Genomic DNA, 20,524 nt, shown 5'->3' with positions numbered 1-20,524 from the left:
ACCTTATCTAATATAGTCCTCATACCAATTCCCCAAATGAGCCTCAATCCCCACAGGATGATGTGAAAAGGATCGGGTGCCATCTGCAGTGGGTTAGGTTACAGGAAAGAAACCCAAGCCTGGGGAATCCGAATCTTGCGTGACAGAAAATAAACATTCCTCCCCTTTGCTTCAGAAGAGACGATGGTTTATAAACTGGATAGTAAGTACGTCCACCTTCTGCTGCAAAGGGAAATACTATCTCTAGCTTTCAAGGATGTTTTTGTAGCAAACATCCTGCAAAGGATAAATCAGAATGAGATGTGCAGAATTTCAAAAGGCCATGGATAATTTTCCCCCAACATTAACAAACTCTGCAGTGCACTTATTTATTATGCTTATTGTTTATGTCTATCGTTCTCTGCTGGAATGGATGCTCCATGAGGGCCAGGATTGATGCTTCTTTTGTTCACTGATGTATCATCAATAACTAGAACACTGCCTGGCATATAGTAGGTGCTCAAAAAGTATTTGTTGAATGACTGCACGAGGAAGAAGAAAGCCCCTGCTTGGAGTCTTGCCACCAAGGAAGTTCCATTAAGGAATCCACAGCATGCTGTGGGAAGAAGGAATCTTGATGCTAAAAAAGTAACCTTTTCCTGTGTGCCTTGAGTTGGCATATGCCACATCTTTTCTGTGTGCTCTCCTATCTCTCTGCTGATGCCAACTATCAGTGCTCATGAGGCAGGGAAGGTTCCCAGGAAAGAGTTGGCTGGTTTTGACTTTGTTTCTGCAGCAGGCCACCTGTGTGTATCACCAGTCCACATGTGTGCATCACCAGGCAACAGGTGTGTATCACTAGGCAACATGTGTTTGTCACCAGGCAACATGCATGCATCATCAGGTTCCAGGCATCTCTCCTGGGCCTCTCCCCTCTCCCCTGCCTTTCTCAGGCTGGTAATTAAAAGTATCAAAGCAAAGTAGGGCTGTCTCATTACATGTCCTGTTTATGTTACTCTAATGTACTTAGAGATGATTTGAAGGGCTAGGAAATCAGTAGCAGAAGTTCCTTCACCTCCAGCCTGAAGCTGGCAACCCTGAGATAAGGACATCAGGACTGGGGTATGAATTAGTTTTAACGTAAACCAATAATGCATTCATGTAGGTGAGGAATTAAAAATAACAGAGATGCTGCACTTTTCTCTTATTAATTAGCTATTCCAGTTAACTTTGCTGCTTGTAGAGACAAATCATGGGTCCTAATAGCGGGACAATTTCCTCCTGATCTCTGTGGCACTGGAATGTGGCACCGTGCCTCGTTCAGCCCCTGTGGCCCAGCAGAGACTATGTGCAGTGGGGCTGCATCCTGTGGGGAGGCTTCTACAGCCACTTAGGAAGTTACCTCTGGGCTCTCTCGAAGCATAAAAGCGGTCCACAGAGGGGAGGGAAGGACAGGGGTTGGAACCAGCTGGCTCAGAACCCCTCATATGGGAGTGTTTGGTGATTTGACTCCTAAGGAGAGGAAGCTGGGAGGGGAAGGTGAGGTTTTGTGACTGTGCCAGCCACCTGGAGCTCATCACATATGGCCCTGAGCTTTTGCTATTTCATTCATTCATTCATTCGACAAATATTTATTTAGCCTGTTTTAGGTACTAGGTGCTTTGCTAGCAGCACGGATATCAAAACAAAGAAGAATGACAACTTATGACCTCTATGAGAACAAACTCCTAGCCAGGTACTGGAATAGAGCTGCTCTCACCATGAGGTGGAGGCCTCTGTCCCTATCACAGGCATTTTGGAGGTTAAGGTCCAGAAGAGGGAGGCAGATGGGCTGTATTCACCAAAATATGCAGGTTTCTGCCCACACACTCCCACCACAGCCTGGATTTGGACACAGTAGGACTTTTTTTTTTTTTTTTTTTTTTTAATTTGAGGATAACAGAAAAACTGTCTTTTTCCAGGGAAGTTTTTCTACACAAACTTGCAAAGAAGGTTGATGCACTGGGCCACAGACTCAGGAAATTCAACTCTCGCTTCTGCTCTGCTGCAGACTTGCTGCATGGCCTAGGACAAATCTCTGCCCAGTCCCAGACATGGCTTTGGTTCACTTGTAAATTCTGCGGTTCCAGGATGCTGTCTGTCCTCCACCTTCCTTTTCTCTTCAGATAGAATTCCTTCCGGGAGAACACTCCCATTCCGTGGCTGTGCCAGAGAGTGAGACTCAGGATGGTTCCAGAAGGTATGTAAAGGAGGCCAGGCTCCCCATAGCTCATGCAGAGAAGGCAGGAAAGAAGGGCTCTCCAGGCGGCTGTGGGGTTCCGAGGAAACTGAGTATGGACGACAGGAACAACTGTCCCAGGAACTCAAACTCAGGGCTAGCAGGGGCCAGGCAGGAATGTAGAATGAAGTGGGCTCAGGACAGACTGTTGAACAGAAAGATCCATGCCCCAGCTGAAAGGGGCAGGTGCTATTCAGCTTCTTCCAGGTTTTCTGGACTGAAATTGGAGGCCCAAGTGTGTCAGATCTTCCATCATTTTAGAAGTCATAATTCAAATTTTTATGTTTAAAAAATTCTGTTCATTTTAAAATGCTGGGCTTGAATTTAAAATATTTAAATGTTACTGTGTAGGCAAACAAAATATACCTGGGGACTAGATTTAGTCCATGAATATGTCAACTAGAATTAGGTTTAGCCTGTAGTAATGGAAAACAAACAAATGAGCAAAATAGCTGTGGCTTAAATAAGATAGAAGTTTATTTCTCTCTCACTTCTAAGAAATCCAGAAGGATTCAATTCTAGACTGCTAAAGTGTTACGGTGGCATTCAAGCTCCATCTATCTTGTTCCTCCACCATCCATGAACTCTATTTTCAACATTACCTCATCATCCAAGATGCTGGCTGGAGCCCCATCCATTATGTCTACCTTCTATCTAGCAAGTCAAGGGAAGGGAAGAAGAAGAGCATGCTCTCTTTCTTTTAAAGACATTTTCCAGAAGTTGCACACTTTATTTCTACTCACATCCCATTGACCAAAACTTGATCACAAAGTTCATACCTAGTTGCAAAGAAGGCCAGGAAAGATGGATTTATTTATTTATTTTTATTTATTTATTTATTTATTTATTTTGAGATGGAATCTTGCTCTGTCGCCTAGGCTGGAGTGCAATGGTGCTATCTCGGCTCACTGCAACCTCCAGCTCCCAGGTTCAAGCGATTCTTCTGCCTCAGCCTTCTGAGTGGCTGGGATTACAGGTGCCCGCCACCACGCCCAGCTAAGTTTTCTTTTTTTGTGTATTTTTAGTAGAGATGGGATTTCACTATGTTGGCCAGGCTGGTCTTGAACTCCTGACCTCAGGTGATCCACCCACCTCGGCCTCCCAAAGTGCTGGGATTACAGGTGTGAGCCACTGCACCCAGCCTTGAAAAATGGTCTTTATTTTGAATTTACGTTGATCATGTATCCAATTAAGGAGCAAAAGTATTAGAACAATGGGAAAGGGGAAGAGTGAATTTTAAGTGATACTAATAGTTTCGGCCCCGGTTTGCCTTCAATTTGAGACCTCGCTGACCCAGTCTGTTCTTCATGGTAGGGGCAGGAAAGGGGGTGTGGTATCTGTGCACTTGGAGACTGCCTACTGAAAGGGGCAGGGCTGCTTTGGAGAAAGGTCTGCTCTCTTGTAGTGGACTCAGGTAGGACTGGCTCTGCTGAAATAATTCAATTTCCCTGGAAGCATGGCTCAAGGAGACCCTTTAGGTTTATTTATTCTTCAATGTTTTACAGGAACAGAAGTTTTTTTTTTTTTTCCCAACAAGTATCTCCCAGTCACTGATAGTTAATATTCAGACAGTGCCACAGCATCCTCAGTCACACATTGGCAGAGCAGGGATGACACCTCAATCCAGTCCCTGCACCAGCATAGGGGCTCCAGAGAAAGGTGAGTGCCACTGCCTTATCTCCACCATAGAATGGGAGGGTAGAGAAATTTCTATTTCAGTTAGAGTGATTTAGGTAAAAAATCAAGATGTCTAAACTGAGGCATGAAAGAAATAGAACCAGCCACTAGAAGAGAGGGTGACATTTCTTTTACTTGTGAAGATGAGGCTCTGCGAGCTACCTGTCTGGAACAAGGTCTTGTATGCATCCAGAAAACATGCACTGTGTGCTAGTTATCAGATTCAGCCTGGGATGGGGTAGGGGGCACCAAGAGGAATGAGACATGGGTCATGTCCCTGGGTGACTCACCAAGAAAACTGGAACCCAGGAGGGAAGCACATGCCCCTCCAAGCTGCACCAGGAATCCCTTTACTTTCTGAGCCTGGTACAAAAAGTACCATCTAGGCCTCCCTGTCCTTGGTGTCCAATTGGGAAGCTTGGCAGGAAATCAAAGGGCAGGGGAGACAGCAGTGGGGGTATTTCTTCCCAGCTCCCTCCCTGCTTCAGCTGAGCATCTTTGGCAGTGGCTGGCCCTAGGCTCTTCTTCCTGACTCTATATCCCAATGCCTCCAGCAATGCTATTTCCCCCTTCTCTTTTCCCTCTGGACATAGGTGTAGTAACCACTTCCTGTTGTTGCCAGTACCTGGATACTTCACTCTTCCTTACTAATTCTCTTAATCCTGCCCATCCCTCCGTAAATTTCTTCATTAATGTCTCTTCATTTGAAACAAAGAAAGGCAGAAAAATGGAGAAGAAATACCTAAAATTTGATCCTTCTCTGGAAATGAGTGGTAGATATTTCTGCCTTCCCCATAGCTGTCATAGAAAGACTATGATGAAAACTACTTGTCCACAACCTGCTCCTTGTTATGTATCAATCATCACCACAGAGAATCTTCATCATTGCTTATATCATCATCATCATCTTCACCATCACATCATCATTATAACCATCATCATTGTCATTTTCACCATCACCATCAACATTACCATCATCATCATCATTGTCATCTTCACCATCACTGTAACCATCATTATTACTATCACCATCTTCACCATCGCCATCACTATAATTATTACCATCATCTTCACCATCACCATCATCATCATCTTCACCATCACCATCACTACAACTATCATCATTGTCATCTTCACCATCACCATCACTATTGCCATCATTATCATCTTCACCATCATCATCACTATCATTACCACCATCATTATTATAATCTTTACCATCACTATTACCATCATTATTACCATCATCACTATTACCATCATCATCTTCACCATCATCATCACCATCACAATTACCATCATCATCATCATCATCTTCACCATCACCATCAGTATAATTATTACCATCATCATCATCTTCTTCACCATCACCATCGTCATCACTATAACCATCATCATTGTCATCTTCACCATCACCATCACTATTACCATCATCACGATCTTCACCATCATCATCACTATCATTATTACCAGCATCATCATTATCATCTTTACCATCACTATCACCATCATTACCATTGTCATCTTCACTGTCATCATCAGCATCACTATTACCATCATCATCATCATCTTCACCATCACCATCACCATAATTATTACAGTCATCATCACCATCATCATCATTGTCACTGTGGAGACTATTATCACCATTGCAACCACTTTTTACAGCATCATCACTATCTTCATTATTACCAAAAACTACACAAGCATTTTTGCAAAAGGCTCAACAGAGAGAGTGACCCTGCCCCTGTCTGTGGGACAACTTGGCATCAATGATTATAACACATAATCTTTGCTAAGCATTTACCACATGCCAGGTGCTGTTCTAACCACTTTACCTATATTAACCCTTTTAATCCTTGAACAATCCATTATGTAGGGACTGTCATTATTTTAATTTTATAGATAAAGAAACGAAGGCACTGATAGGAAGACCCTGAGAGAACAGCATGGAATGAATGAATTATCATAGCGAAAATGCCAACCATGTCTGAGCTGCTGGTGAGTGTGCTAGTCTGGAAGGTGAGGGGAGTTCCCTCCCACCCAGAACAGGGCTAAGGGGACGTGTCAGTTAATATCTCCATTAACTGGTCCACAATGATTTGGAGAGCTTTGCTGTCTTGACACACCTTCAGGGCCCAGACTCTGCACAAGGGCCTAAGAGCAGGCTCTCCCCTGTGATGAGTTCAGCTTCCCAGGCTCACCCACCCTAACATGTCTCTGTTCCCAAAGGGAGAAGATGGCCCCCGGCCCAGGCCTAGAGTACACAGGTAAACAACTGATATTTTCCCAAGTCGGTGAGTTGGATTATTCTAGTTCTTCCTGGAAATACAAGCCTGCACATCCTTCTTCCAGGCAGCTTCCCTCACCCTCCAGACACGGTGGGCTCTCTTCTTGTGCTCTTCTGCAGCTCCTTTTACAGTTCTTGTGTAAAATACTTAATGCACTTGTGATCACCTGTTTAAACTGTGTCTTTTCACTTCAAACTGTCACCCCAAGAGAGCAAGATCTAGGCCTCTGATTCATGCCATGGTCCAGTATCATGCCTGCAACATGTAGCTGCTGAATGAATGAACAATGAAAATCCTGATTGCTCTCTGATACTACTACTACAGGTCTCAGCATCTTCCAGACTCTCAGCTTTCCCCTCTGAAAAATGGAAATAATACTCCAAATTTTTCTATGAATATTAAAAAAACAAATTCTTCCTACTGGGTTAGTATATAGCTATGCAAGTTATTTTATTCTTGTAACAGCTCTTTGAGACTTCCATGGAATGCGGACTTGTCTCCAGCTTAGAGTGAGAGAGTGGAAATACTAAGTTAATAAGTGCCTTATAAAGAACTCTGGTCCCTTCCTAGCAACTTATGGCTCCCAGCCTCAAAGACCTGTGTAAAGGTCCATATGACCCTCCTTTCTACCTGCCACAGAAGTGCAGAAGCTCCTAGGGTCCAAGTAGGAGTAGGAGGAAATGAAGGAAAACATGGGGTTCTGGCATCTCCCTGAGGGGTGAGTGTGAATTTGCTCTTCCTTACCGAGCTCCCATCCTGACTCGCCCATCCTTCAGAAACCCAGTGGGTCTTCCACCTATTTGAACCGACCCTCCTGTAGGGACATTTCTCAACATCCCTGGGCTGTGGGACTGGGTTCTAATCCTGACTCAGCTATACATTCCATGCAGGGAATGTGTCTCCAACATGTCACTGATGACCATGCCAGGATTACCATGGCCATAGTATGATGGAGAAGATGAGGTCTGGAGAGATAAAACATTCTTCTTAGTTTTGGCAGGGCTAGGAGTAAAACTCCATCACCTGACTCCAATCCAAGTCCCTTTCCAGTGTATTAGAGCTAAAATCTTGGTAGGAAAGTTTTAGAGGGGTCGATGTATGAAAGTTTTTCTTCATTAAATTATTTAAAACTTTCCAACAAAAAGAATTGGTAGACACAATCTCCATAGTCCAACACTAGGTATGAAAACCAAGTTTAATGCGTTCTAATCAGGTAGTTCATGATGAAGTGTCAATCCATTCTGATAGGACCATAGAATCCCTGAAGATAAATGACTCAGAGTCCTCCATCAGACTGGGGCTCCCTGAGTCAGGGCTGTGTCTCCCCTCAGAATGGGGACCCCCGAGGATGGGGCTGTGTCTTCCCTCAGACTGGGGGGTCCCCAAGGAATGGGCTGTGTCTCCCCTCATACTGGGGCTCCCTGAGGGTGGGGCTGCATCTCCCCTCATATTGGGGCTCCCTGAGGATGGGGCTATATCTCCCCTCAGGCTGGGTTTCCTTGAGGACAAGGCTGTGTCTCCACTAAGACTTGGAGACCTTCTTGGGTACAGCTGTGTCTGTCTAGTGTGGGGGGTATTTCTCAAGGTGGGGTTGTTTTTCCTCACCAGACTGAAGAATTTTCTGACAAAGAGACCACTCCTCTACTTTTAAGTAAAAGCTTCAAAGGGAAACTGAGACTTTCTTGGATGAGCTACATAATTGTACTAAACCTCAGTCTCCTCATTTATCTATGGAGCATAATGATGTTTAACTTGCAGGATTATTCTGAGCGGCTGTGACTCTAAAGCATGCAAGTCAGCTCTTTGACACTCCTTCCTTCAGGAGGTAGAGTCTCATTCCCCTTGACTATCCGTTGACCTGTATGGTTTCATCTGATCAAACAAATGTGGCCGGGGTGACGCTGCCTGAGTTCCAAGGCTGGGCAATAAAAGGTGACATGACAGAACTTCCACGTGACCCCTCTCTCTGCCTGTCTCTGTCCCTCTTTCTCTCTGTCTCTGTCTATTTTTGGTCACTTGTTCTTAGAACCCGGATGCCATGCTGTGAGGATGCCAAGGAGTGTGAAAAGGCCACATGTAAATGTTCCCACTGTTGGCCCTAATAGAGGTCAGATGGCAGCTGGCATCGACTGTCAGGCCTGTGACTGAGACGCTTCTGAGATGATTCCATTTGACTGTCACTAATGAGAGACCCTGAGCAAGAACTGCCCAGCTGAGTCCAGTCAGTACTCAGATTTGTGGGAAAAATAAATAATTGTTATTGTTTTGAGCCAGTGGTTTGGAGGTGGTTTGTTAGACAGCAGAAGGTAACTGGAAGAGTATTAAATGAAGTCAGTCACTTTATACCAAATGCCTAGCACCATGTCTGGCACATTGTCAGTGTGCTAACACATAGCCATTCTGCAGTGCCCTGAGTTCAGAGCTGTGCACAGCCAGGTGGGTGTGCACACACTCTCAGGGATGCCTGACTCACACCTGGTGTTTGAAGATGCAGTAGGAGAAGATGGGCCTGGGTAGAGAAGCCTGGAGGAAGAACCTGGGGAGGGAATCAAAGACCACACAGCAGCTAACCTTGTCTGACAGTCGTCAGGCATTGTGCTAGGCATTCTGCAACATCACATCTTTTAATAACTCACAACCGCACTCCAAGATAGGTTTCATCTCATCTTACAGAAGAGAAAACTGAGGCTTGAAGATGTGAGATGTAATTTGGTGCCTCCTCCATGATCTTGGGGCCAGTGAGCATACAAGCCAGGCAGTGTCCACTGTCCTGTGCCCTTCCCCACCACACCTCACTTTTCATCCACCCCCACAATGCCTCCCTCTTGCTCTTGGCCAATCAATAAACAAGTAATTAGCAAGAGCCTTATCAGCACTGTGGTGCCAGGAAGTCCTTCCTGATGCCTGCATCCATCTCCACTGCTGAAATTTCCTTAGTTTGTTGGAGACCAAGAAAATTAGCTCATTTTTCTGTAATAAATCTCCAGAGACCGAATAATTCTTGCTGAGCTCCATGTTGCTCCCCATTTGCTGTCAGTTCCCTATGCCCCAATCCTCTAATGGAAGAACAGACTTCCTCTGGCCTCCCCTGGGCTGGGCTCAGGGCTTTCTCTCCTGGAACCCATTGTCCCACAGCAGGATACTTCGACAAGGGTAATATTGCCCTAGTGGGGGAAAAATTGTTTTTTTCAGTGGGAGGAACAGGAATGATCTCAGCTATTATGATGATATATGGACCTCCACAGAGATTTAGTGCATCTGTGGTATTAAAATTACAAGAGAGACAATTAGGAAAAAAGTATCTTAAAAGGCTTATTGGGGGCAACAATGAAGAAAAAAGCTTGCAAACACTGCCCTAGATCCCTCACCCCACACGGATCTGCAGGCCCATGGCCATTCCTTGAGGTAAAGGTGAAGGGCGGCAGGGGCTTGGGGGGCCTCCTGGAGTTGGGGGTGAGGCTCCTGTTGGCTCTGATTCCCTGGTCCTGTGATGGTCTGTGGGTCTGTGGGAGGGATGGGGTGACCACATAGGTGCCAGCTCAGAGGCTGGGACTCAAGTGATTTCCTTCTCCAGGATTCCAACCCCCAACACTTGTTTCTTATGCTAGTGCACATGGGAAGATTTTCTTTAGAAAATCAACTCTGATCGATTATTTATTCTGCTGGAAATAAATAGATCTGGTCACCTGGGGCAGAGACTAACTGAAACTCTGGGCCACAGCTGGGGGTTTAGACGTCTGCATTTTCAACCCTCCACCCTCATACCCCTACCTCACCTCCAGCCCCATGGCCAGCCTTGGCCAGGGTAAAGGTTCTCCTCACACCAGAAAGATGGCACCACCAAACCCCAGTCCATGTCCTTCATTCCAACAGGAAGAGATGGCCACAGGGAGCCTCTCCCAGCCTCTGCACAAGCAGTTAGTGCCCCAAGGGAGCAGAAAAAGACACAGGGGTCTTGAATGTCAGAGACTCCTAAATCGCATGAGTCATGGGAATCATGAGGGGAGGATCCTCTGTGTCTTTGTGTAGGGGTAGAGTGTGTGCTGTGAGCTGGCCTCCCCTGGGGTGGGGAATGCATCTGTGGGTCAGTATATGTGATATGTGATATGTGTTGTGCCTGGTTACTCACACCCATCTCTCTGAGTGTTTTCTCATGTGTCTGTGGATGTCTATCTGCATGAGCTCCTTCTCTGGGCTGTTATGCTAGTCTGACCGTGTCCAAGGGTGCACATGTGCACAGGATCCTGTGTCAAATAACAGGCAGGGAAATTTGCATGCAAGGTGCAGGCTGCCCTTATTGCCTTGGGAGAGAGAGTTGGTTTTTATGGGAGCAAATTAACTCATTTTTAAAGGAGTTTAAAATACCTCTACTCTCTTAGTTTCTCTAGACATTTAGGGCAGTGAGAAGTACAGGGACTGGGGGCTATGAGAGGGCTGCTTGTGAGGGTCCTAGGGCTTGTCTCCCAGTGTGAGAGTGGGGTTGTGGAGTTAGAGGAAAGTAGGACTCAAGATTGAGATATTAATAAACCTAAGCAGAGATGATGGGAGGGGGACACATGGCCAGGGAGAGAGACAGAAGGTGAGAGGAGGCCTGGATGGTGTTGGAATCCCAGCTCTGTCACTGCATCAGGGCAGGTCTCATCAACGCTCTGAGCCTTCATGTCTCCCCTCTAGAATGGATGAATCACTTCTCAGCCATAGGCTACCTGGAAAGACACAGGAGAAAGCACATGTCAAGTGCTCAGTACAGTAGCTGGCCCATGGAGACCCTTAAGGGAGGGCATGCTGACAAAATAAAGACTGAGCTCCAGGTCAGAGGCTCCTAAATCCTATGCGTGTCTGCAGGCTTTGTTCTGGGAATCACAGAACAAAAAAACCAGGCTCAGAAGCAGGCTCTACTGTTCTTGAAGGCACTCACCCTTTTTGAATCCCAGAGATGACAGATTCCCTGACCCATTCCTGTGCCAGAGGCTCTGGGTGGGCAGTGTGCTTGGGACCCCAGCCTCCGCCACAGTAGCCACAATCAAAGCACAGCTGGTGGCAAGCCCCTGCTGTGTGACGTGCTTTGCACACGTCAACTCTATGAGGTCCTCACAACAGTTCTAGGAGGCATCTCCCTGAGGCTTGCTTTCCTTATTTGCAAAACAGGAAGAGCTACCAAACCTGCTTACATGATATGCCAAAAACTCTTAGGGCGATGCCTGGGACATGGGAGGCACTGAGTCAATATTACTTATTATCATTCCCATTTTACAGATGATGAAATTGAGGCATAGAGAGAGCAAGCAGCTTGCCCAAAGGCACACAGGTAGGATTTGGACCTGGATCTCTGGCTCTGGAGACTGTGTCCTTCCTCCAGTAGGACTAGAGCTTGTCTTGTTTTTTTTCAGAACCTGGCCCAGAGACCAGAATCATTCCCATTTACTATCCCTACGGTGCTGGCAGGCAGCCTGCTGATACTGACCGTCTGCTGGCCAATTCCCCTAGATTCCCAAGAGTCCCCTATGTACCCCGGTCTCCCATTTCCACTTTCTTCCTGCCTGTCGGACTTGTCTTTCCTTTAGCACAGAATCCCAGCTTGCTCTCTGCCTACCGTGTTTCTATCGTGGGGAAAAAATTAGAAACAGCTGAAATTATTACCTCTACTTAAGTTGCCCCCAAAGCTTCCATGGTCTGGGAAGGTGGGGGCCACAACCTGAGGTCCAGGGCAACAAAATTCCAGGTCCCTGAGAGTCTCTCCAGGTAGGTGGTGGTTACTTAAAGTTAAACTGCTTTGTATCATCCGTCAGTGTTGGGTTTTCTCTATCTTGTGTGTTGAGTTTTTAAATTCCTTTTTGCTTTCATTTGTTAATTCTTTGGCTTGCATTTGCTGGCTCTTCAAACTTGCTGAGGAGGAATTTTGCTATTGTGAGGAAGATGACCACAAGCCTTCCTTTGAGTTTTCCTTCGGCTTTGTCCTATTGTCTAAATACCAAGAATCTTCTTCTTAGATCCTTTCCCAGAAATGCAGGCGGCACGAAGCCTTTGTTCCATGTTTCAGACCATTTCCCTTTCTTCATGATTTGGTGGTCTGTCATTATATTTGCACTGAGGGATTGGGAGTGCAGACCATATTGCCTCCCAACAACATCTCAGCTCTCGTGCCCTCCCTGACTAGAGAGCACTCTTCAGCACAGAACATGTACATGGATGCACATATACACATCCATGCATGGTATATATTCAAGTAAGGAGTATTTATCGCATGCACACACAGCACTGTTCTAGGTGCTGGAATGCATTGGTCAAAAAGACAAACGACGCTGCTTCTGTGGATCTTACACACACACACACATACACACTTACACCACCTCCGCTCACACACCATTCTCTCTGTCCACACCTTCCTTAGGAGGATAGGACAGCAATTGTGAAAACTTCTGAATACCTTGACCACAGTCTGATTTTGCTCATTAGGGTAGATGTCACTGCCTTTGGGCAAAGTGTTCCCTGCCATGTAGATGTGGGAGGTTCTCAGCCAGGGGTTCTTGTGGCATCCTTGCTTCATTCACCCTTCCTCCCCTTGTGAAAGTGATGGCGTACATTTTCTACCCAGGCATTCTCCTGGGTATGTACCTAGGATCTCTCCCATGTGTGCACAAGGAGATGTGAGTGTGAATGTTAATTGTGGCTTTGCTTGCAATAGCAACAACTGGAGAAAACCAAAATGTCCATCTATACAGCAGAGAAAATGATTGAATCAGAGCTACATGGATCATCATGAATACATCTCAAACATGTAATGTTGAATAAAGAAAAAGCAAGTTTCAGGAGGTGCAGTGAATATGCCACTTGTGTAAAGCTTTAAAAAACACAAACCAATGCTTTCTATTATTTATGGATACCTATATCCTGGGCAAGCATGAAAACCTGTATAGAAATGGGCATGACAAACACTAGATTCAGGAATGTGGGGAACCTGGGAAGAGTTTATAAGGGCTTTCAATTCAAACTATAATGTTTAATTTTATAAAATGGTCGATGGGTCCATAATGTTCATAATATTATTAGCTATACTTTTTATGTCTAAAATATTTTATTTTAAAAGACACAACATCGAAAGAGAAACTAAGAAGTGTGTTTAACCAGAATTCCTCTGGGGTAAGAGTTAGAATCACAATGAAGCCTTTATTTCTTTATTTGATTTGTCTTCAAGTTGCAGCGGGTTTTATTCAGGTAAGAATTCTCCATTTAGAGAAAATGACTGGAGTTTCTTTTGAAAGATGGTAATAACTGTGAAGTAGCTGGATCTTTTTACTCCCATTTTGGCTTTCTGTTTACTTTCTATTGCTAATCCTGCACTGAGGGCTGTGACAGTGCCTATCTTCCTACCCTGTTGCAGTGTGTGGAATGTAAAGTGTATGAGGATGAGTGACAGGTAGCTTTCCCTGTAGCTGGTCCGCTGGTGAAGGAAATGGGTCGACCCTCCTCGAAACTGAACCTACGAAGACTTTTCCATCTCTGAGAGGCTTGCTCCGTCACACAGGGTACTAAAGCCTGCAACCTGACTCATGTCCCACCTTGCTACCGCTATTCAAAGCTATCCTTTCTACCCAGGCATTCTCCTCCTGGGTATGTACCTAGGATCTCTCCCATGTGTGCACAAGGAGATGTGAGTGTTAATGCTAATGGTGTATTTGCTTGCAATAGCAACAACTGGAGAAAACCAAAATGTCCATCTATACAGCAGAGAAAATTATTGAATAAGAGCTACATGGATCATCATGAATACACCTCGAACATGTAACGTTGAATAAAGAAAAAGCAAGTTTCAGGAGATGCGGTGAATATGCCATTTGTATAGAGCTTTAAAAAAATACAAACTAATGCTTTCTATTCTATCAGTGTTCTGCTCTCTACCAGGTAACCTGGTGGACTGATCCTAATTCAGGAGTCTTGGATGACACCTTCCAAAAGATACACTTTGATCTTAGGCAGCCTTAAAGAAAGAGTAGTACCTAGACATTGTGGGTGCCTCTTGTCCGGCAAGGTGAGTCTGGCAAGGGTGAGAGCTGGGAATGTCAGCTGGGAATGCCCAGGCAGGATGGGCATGAGCAGGGGTTGGTGGGGAGAGGCACATCAGTAGGGGCCCTGATCAGAGCAGAGCAAGTTCCACTCTTCCCAGGCCCACTTGCTCACCCATACCATCTCATCCCACTGCCAACAGCAGTCATCTATCTTCAGCAGCCGCTCACATTGGTGTTATCAGCGAGAATCAAATCTGGCAAAATGGCAGGAAAAGTGCTTGCATGGGGCTTTTCAGCAAAACTCAATTAAAGTGGGGAATTGGACTTGAAAATGAGCCACTGTACTTACTGTCCTACTCAGAATATCCTCTCCCCTTCTACATGTGCTGGATGCTTTCATGGGATAGCCTGTGATGGGTCAGTAAGAGAAGCCCTGGCTACCCATCATTCAGTGCTTGCATCATCACCAAATCCCACAGACTCCTGTCCCACCTTCCAGATGGGGAAACTGAGGCATATAACCCTTAAATATATTTCTCAAGACTAAAGCTGGTCAGTGGCAGGGCTGCATTAAAAATCCTAGTATTCTTGCTCCCAAACATGACCTGTTTTACTACTCTATGCTGGCCTGATGAATTCCTACCCAGATCCTCTAGAATCTCATCTAAGCTAAGCTTCCTCCTTCCCAATCAGAGCAACACAGCCACAGACTCAGCCCCACTGCAGAATCTGCCTCCGAAAGACATGAAACATTTTCTTCCATAGTGCATGCCATCTAGAGTCACTACTGCTGAGCCTGGATGTCTCAGTGGACACAGCCACCCACTTCTGTGGAGCCGCCTCCCCACTGAGGTATTGGAAGAGTTCTGTTAGAAATCACCTTGCTTATCCCAGGCCAGGTTGGAGCCAGAGTACTAGTAATGGCTGTCATTTCCCTAACCCCTACTCCAAGCTCCTTTCATTCTCACCAGTTCAGATGTTACTGTCCTGTTTTTACTCTTGAATACATGGAAGCTCAGAGAAGGGAAGTGAAGTGCCCAGGGTCACACAGCAAATGTGGATCAGCAATTTAAAGCCTATATCTGTCAGTCTTGGAACCCCTGAACCGCAACTGCCTCTTGTTCCCATGGTCAGGCTTTGGGGGACTGCCCCCCACCAAGGAGTTGTCTCATATTCTGTGCAGCTTCTCTTGTCCTTTTCAAGGTACTGTTCTCCTGTCCTTTCTACACACCCAGTGCCTCACAGGGCCTTGTGGAAAAAGCTTCTTAAAGTTCTGCCTGTCATTATCTCCACTTGGAACTAAAGGAAAGCAAGCACGTGTCAACCTGTGCATGGGAGATTTCTCTGTAATGTCTGTAAGATATTAATGGAATGTTGTCTCCCTGGCAAAAAATAAGTCATATGATTGTATTTAGGGTTAGATAGTGAATATATTTTGATTTAAAATGTGCAATGAATCAGAGTTAATTGCCTTTTGGTCACTGAGACCTGACCTGGCGAATACTTCCATTTCTCAGTTATCAGCACGGTGGTCTTTCTAAGCGTGGGAAAGTGGTTGCTTCCACACTAATTGGATCCCCTTGCTTTATACCTCATCTTAGGATAAAATAAACCAGTGAGAGTTGCTCTTGGTAAGATCTGTTAGGCAGCAAGTAACCAAGTATCTGAACAAAAGTGGTTTCAGTAGTAGGGGTTTACTCGGGTGCAAAAGAGGTAATTCCAGGCTTGGGGCAGCTCAATGAGGTCATCCAAGCCCCAGGCTTTTCCTGCCTGGCTGCTGCGCCAGGCCACCAGGTCATTATCCCTCAAGTTGCTAGATGGCTGCCCATCTCCCAAGTGGCAAGGTAGGAGAGGCATTCCTCTTTGGAAGGATAAATTTTCTCAGTACCTCCCCACCCCCTGTAGGCTTTCTTGTCATCTCATTGGCCAGAATGGAGTTACGTGCCCAGTCCTAGAATAGTCACTGGCAACAGAGAATGGAGTTATCACAACCAAGTTAGACCAAGCAGGTTTTAGTCTCATCATGCCTTATCCGCCACCATGATATTCCACACATCATTGCTTATGGCCAAGGAACTCACTTCACAGCTGAAGAAGTGTGGCAATGAGCTTGGCACAGTCCCACCCACCCCAAATAAGTGTTCTCTTACAAGGGAGAAGGCAATAACTGTTAGGTAGCCACAAACAGTGGGGTGTACCTCAAGAATTCAACATCTGCTTCCGAAGTAGCCAGTAAAAAAGCTGCTCTTGAAATAATAAGCGAGGGCTATGGTAGGCCTGAGGGAACAGAGGGCTGGCAGAGACATCAAAGAGGTTCTGGTCATAGCAGGGTCTGATGTCTGTGATGTGGTATAGTCACTCTGTTCAGATGATACCCTGAGATCCAACCCTAATCTGGAGTCACCCCAAGATAGAACAGATGGGGACCCTTGCCAAGACGTCAGATTCCAGAGAGATAAAATGTTATGCTTGTTGTATTGTGTGGTGATTAAGAGCATGGGCTATGGAGTCATATGGACTGGGTTTGAATGGGCTGTTGATCCTGTGCTTGTTACTTAGTTGCTCTGTGCCTCAATTGCCTTGTCTGAAAAATGGGAACAATGGTACATCGTCATGAGGTTTTTGTGAAGATTTTAAGCATGTAGCATGCTTAAAGCACTGTCTGGCACATAGTAAGTGTTACGCAAAAGGCTAATATTATTATAATGATTATTTATTATTGTCTGCTGTAAATCACATCCAGATCAATGAGATGAAAGCCTGGGCACTGAGAGGCTTGTTTTGAGACTGGGGGAAGAATTGGGGAATAAGATCATTGTAGGTACAATTTCCTAGGATACTTCTTTTAAAGTTCTCCATTCCAGAGAAGCATGTGCATCAGTGAGGAGAGATCTGAATATTCTAGTTTCAGAGGCATTCTGTGACAGGAACAGAGAACAAGATGTCGTGGAGGTGAACAAGATCAGCTCAGCATTTCTCTAAGCCCAGCAACATTTATTTTCATGGGGTGGGTCACCCCAGGCTCAGCACCTCCTGTTTTTACCCCCATTCACCTGTGTTCTAGTCCTCCCCTCTATTCCTCTTCGAATGTCATTGTAACTGCATTGGGGATCATGGGCAAGTGGATCCAGGTTCTACCCAGAGGCTGGACATAGCAATACAAAGCAGGTGCTGAGACTGTATGTTTTAGAGCTGCATTAGTCAGGATGAGCCGGATTGTGCTGCAGAAAAAAATGACCCCAATATCTCAGCAGTTTCATGCAAAGGGGGTTTTTCTTCATTGCTCATGTTACATATTCAACACAAGTTGGAAGCAATGTCTGCTTGCTGAGTCACTCAGAGACTAGGCTGAGAGAGGCATCATCTGGACACAAGCTTCTAAGATTCTAATGCAAAAAAAAAAAAAAAAAGGAAAATTGCAGTCAAGTGTTGGCAATTAAGCATGCCTACATTTCATTGCAAGTCACATGCAAGCTGCAGACAAATCACACACCCAGGCCTAACTTTAAGGCACAGGGACATGCATCCTACCATGTGCCAGGAAAGAGAAAGAACCAAAATATTTGTGAACACCACTAATGACAGGGCCTTTGAGGCTTCAGGGGACACAAACATTTGACACGATTAGAGTATGTATTTCCTCCTGGAGATGATGTTGTCCCAGACACACTCTCCATGAGGCCTGTGTCTCTGCTCCTCTGCAGACCCAAGAGGGTAACAACCTGGTTTGGAATTGTTGCTTCTTATTGCAGAACCCATGGCAGTAAGTGTCACTGCTTACAGAACATCTTGTCAAATAATTTTGTCACAGTGAGTCACCTTTTTTTCAGACTGCTGAGAGTCAAGCTTGCACAACCCTCCTCTTGCAGGAAGCCTTCCTGGATTGCCTCGTGAAGGTGCACTTAATACCTCCCAAGACCTAATCCGGATATGGGTCCATCAACTTTATTTCCTTTCTTCCTCATCCTTTAGATGCTGTCCCCTCCCCCGGTGGTACCTGGGAACAGCTCACATTTGGATAATCCCTTGCAGTTTCAGAAAATGTGTCCACATACATTCACATTTAGTCCTTACAACAACCTTGTGAAGTAGGAACAAGTTTATACAAGAAACCAAAACCTGAATAAATAAAGCATCTGGTTTAAGTTCTGGACTTGGAATTAGGTGGAAATCAGATTCAATTCTCTGAGTCCAGTAATAGTTATGAAAATAATAATAGCTGTTTGCAATATGCTAGGCATTGGTCTATTATCTTATTAACTCTCACAACATACCTAGGAGGCATATTGCTATATTAGCCCCATTGTACAGTTGAGAAAACTGAGGAAACACTGAAGTTAAGGGAGCTGCCTGGAGTCTTACAACCTGTTGACTCTAAAGCCAGGATTCAAACCCAGTGTGTTTGGTGCCTGAGAGCATGTGCTTCAGCACCATGCTACATCCCAAGTCCACTGTGTCACCATTTCAAGTTGTGGAGGACCTCTGCTTCTCTGTTATCAGCCACTTCATCTCTAACTCCAGGAGCAAAGATGCCCCCTTGCCCTCAGCCGCTGCATATTGTTAGTTACTCATGGGTCAGCCCACATTCCCAATCTCTCATGACTTATCTCTTGACTCCTAGTCCACTCTCATTCTGATCTTTGATGTATTCTGTGATTATTCTCCTAAAAAAAGCATGGCCAAGATTACCATCAATCTGACCCAGATGTCAGTACAGCATGCTACTAAGAACCCCCTTCCTAAAACCCCAGTCTTCCCTGTAATCTCAGATTGTGAGGACTGAGGGGGCCACCCCTAGGTAATCCTTGTCCACCATCATTTCCAGAAACACTTAGGATGTTCCCCCCATCCTTGGCTTGGCCCAGGGGCATTCCCACAGCCAGAAGGGCCTCCAGAGGGTTTCAACCTTGTCCTAATGGCTTGAGCAGTGATCTCTTCTTACCTAGACCTGGGAATGGGCATGTGACGGCTGTGCCCAGTCTGCCTGACACAGCAGGGAGACCGTCAGCTCTGGGGAAAGGCGGTAGAGTGGAGGCCAGCTCACGCCTCACTCTTGTCTTTGCTCAGACCCTGACATGCTCACCGTCACCCCTTCCGGCAGGCCCTGCGTGCTTCCCTTGTTCTCGGAGTGCACAGCTAGCACACAGCTCTCTGGGGGAAGATAAACACAGCAGAGGAAATCTGAGCCAGTCTCCACTCTCCAAGGTCAGCCTGAAAGGCGAGTTGAGCGGGGGAGGATGAAGGGGTCTCTTTTTCACTCCCAGCCCTGCCACCTCCTCCCCAAGCAGCCTGGTTTTGGCCAGCGCCTTCTCTCGCCTGCCTTACAGCTTGTTGAGAAGAATGAGCTGCTTGAAGGACACTTTACAACTCCATAAATAATCACGATGTTGAGCACACAAGATGAGAGGCACGCCCTCCGAGGTGGGCGGAGGGGGCTGGGAGCTGGCTGGAGTTCTCATCCCGGGGCCCATTGTCCTGGCTCTGTTCCCTCTAAGGAGCTGCTTTTAGCTCGGCCTCGGTGGTGTCAGCATCTCCTCCCACCCCTGAGTGATTTTTTTCCTGGAGGGGCGGAAGCCAGCAAACCACAGAGCTGTTGCTGCAAGAGAGCAAGAGGTCCAGGCCTAGTGGGGAAGCAGCAGCTTTAGAGAGTTTTTCCGCAGACACAGAGATGGATGCCCAGGAATCGATCCCTCTGAAGATGAATCACGGCAAGATGCACAAAGAAAACCCCTTTGGTCTGAACAGGCAGATAATGTTCCTGACAGGGCCTCCGCTCCGTGTCAATTTGTTGTGATTGGTGGGAGAAAGAGAGAGAAGGAGGGAGGGAGGGAGGGAGAGAGGGAGGGAGGTGGAGGTGGGGGTAGGGGGGTCACACAGAAAGATGATGGAGACACAGAGGTGCACACAGAGATGAACAGGCACAGAGACCCAGAGATTGAGATGCAGAGACTCAGAGGCATATGCAAACAGAGAGACACTGAAACAGAGAGAAAATGGAACAGCCACGGAGAAATTCAGGATGAGAGGGCAGAGATGTTTTCTTCCTTTGATCTCGTTGGGCCAGGGGGAGTTAAAGGCAGGGAGAGTCTGGCATTTTGCTGGACATTAAACATTAACCAAGCATTCAGGTCAAGTTAGGCTTTGGCTTATTGCTAAAAATTAATCAAAATATATATTTGTATATATATACTTCAAAACATCATGTACACAATAAATATATACAATCAATGTTATCTGTTAAATTTAAAAATTAAAAAAAGGCCAAATGTTTGGCCAACTCTCAATTATCAATG

At 45.7% G+C, this 20,524-nt stretch overlaps 1 protein-coding gene across 3 annotated transcripts; it reads left to right on the top strand.

Moving 5' to 3' along the window:
- Positions 1 to 890: 890 nt before the first annotated feature.
- Positions 891 to 6,644, top strand: LOC129059815 (uncharacterized). Of its 3 annotated transcripts, XM_063725277.1 has the most exons (7): positions 3,136 to 3,233; positions 3,572 to 3,671; positions 3,763 to 3,916; positions 4,733 to 5,751; positions 5,840 to 5,935; positions 6,167 to 6,315; positions 6,434 to 6,644. In XM_063725277.1, the coding sequence occupies exon 4, from the start codon at positions 4,749 to 4,751 to the stop codon at positions 5,721 to 5,723; it is 975 nt and encodes a 324-aa protein (XP_063581347.1). In that variant the 5' UTR covers positions 3,136 to 3,233; positions 3,572 to 3,671; positions 3,763 to 3,916; positions 4,733 to 4,748; the 3' UTR covers positions 5,724 to 5,751; positions 5,840 to 5,935; positions 6,167 to 6,315; positions 6,434 to 6,644. The 3 variants fall into 3 exon arrangements, 1 of the variants encoding a protein (XP_063581347.1); XR_010140522.1 differs by lacking the exons at positions 3,136 to 3,233; positions 3,572 to 3,671; positions 3,763 to 3,916; positions 4,733 to 5,751 and adding exons at positions 891 to 1,101; positions 1,619 to 1,714; positions 1,941 to 2,218 and having other exon boundaries at positions 6,167 to 6,204; XR_010140521.1 differs by lacking the exons at positions 3,136 to 3,233; positions 3,572 to 3,671; positions 3,763 to 3,916; positions 4,733 to 5,751 and adding exons at positions 891 to 1,101; positions 1,619 to 1,714; positions 1,941 to 2,218 and having other exon boundaries at positions 6,167 to 6,644.
- The last annotated feature ends 13,880 nt before the right edge of the window (positions 6,645 to 20,524 follow it).

This window comes from Pongo abelii, chromosome 5, assembly GCF_028885655.2.
Source record: "Pongo abelii isolate AG06213 chromosome 5, NHGRI_mPonAbe1-v2.0_pri, whole genome shotgun sequence".
NCBI classification, from domain to species: Eukaryota; Metazoa; Chordata; class Mammalia; order Primates; family Hominidae; genus Pongo; species Pongo abelii.
This window is presented reverse-complemented; position numbering and strand designations above follow the sequence as displayed.

Bases quoted from the DNA above. Each gene is read 5' to 3' on its own strand.
- LOC129059815 (XM_063725277.1), top strand. From the start codon at position 4,749: ATGATGAAAACTACTTGTCCACAACCTGCTCCTTGTTATGTATCAATC.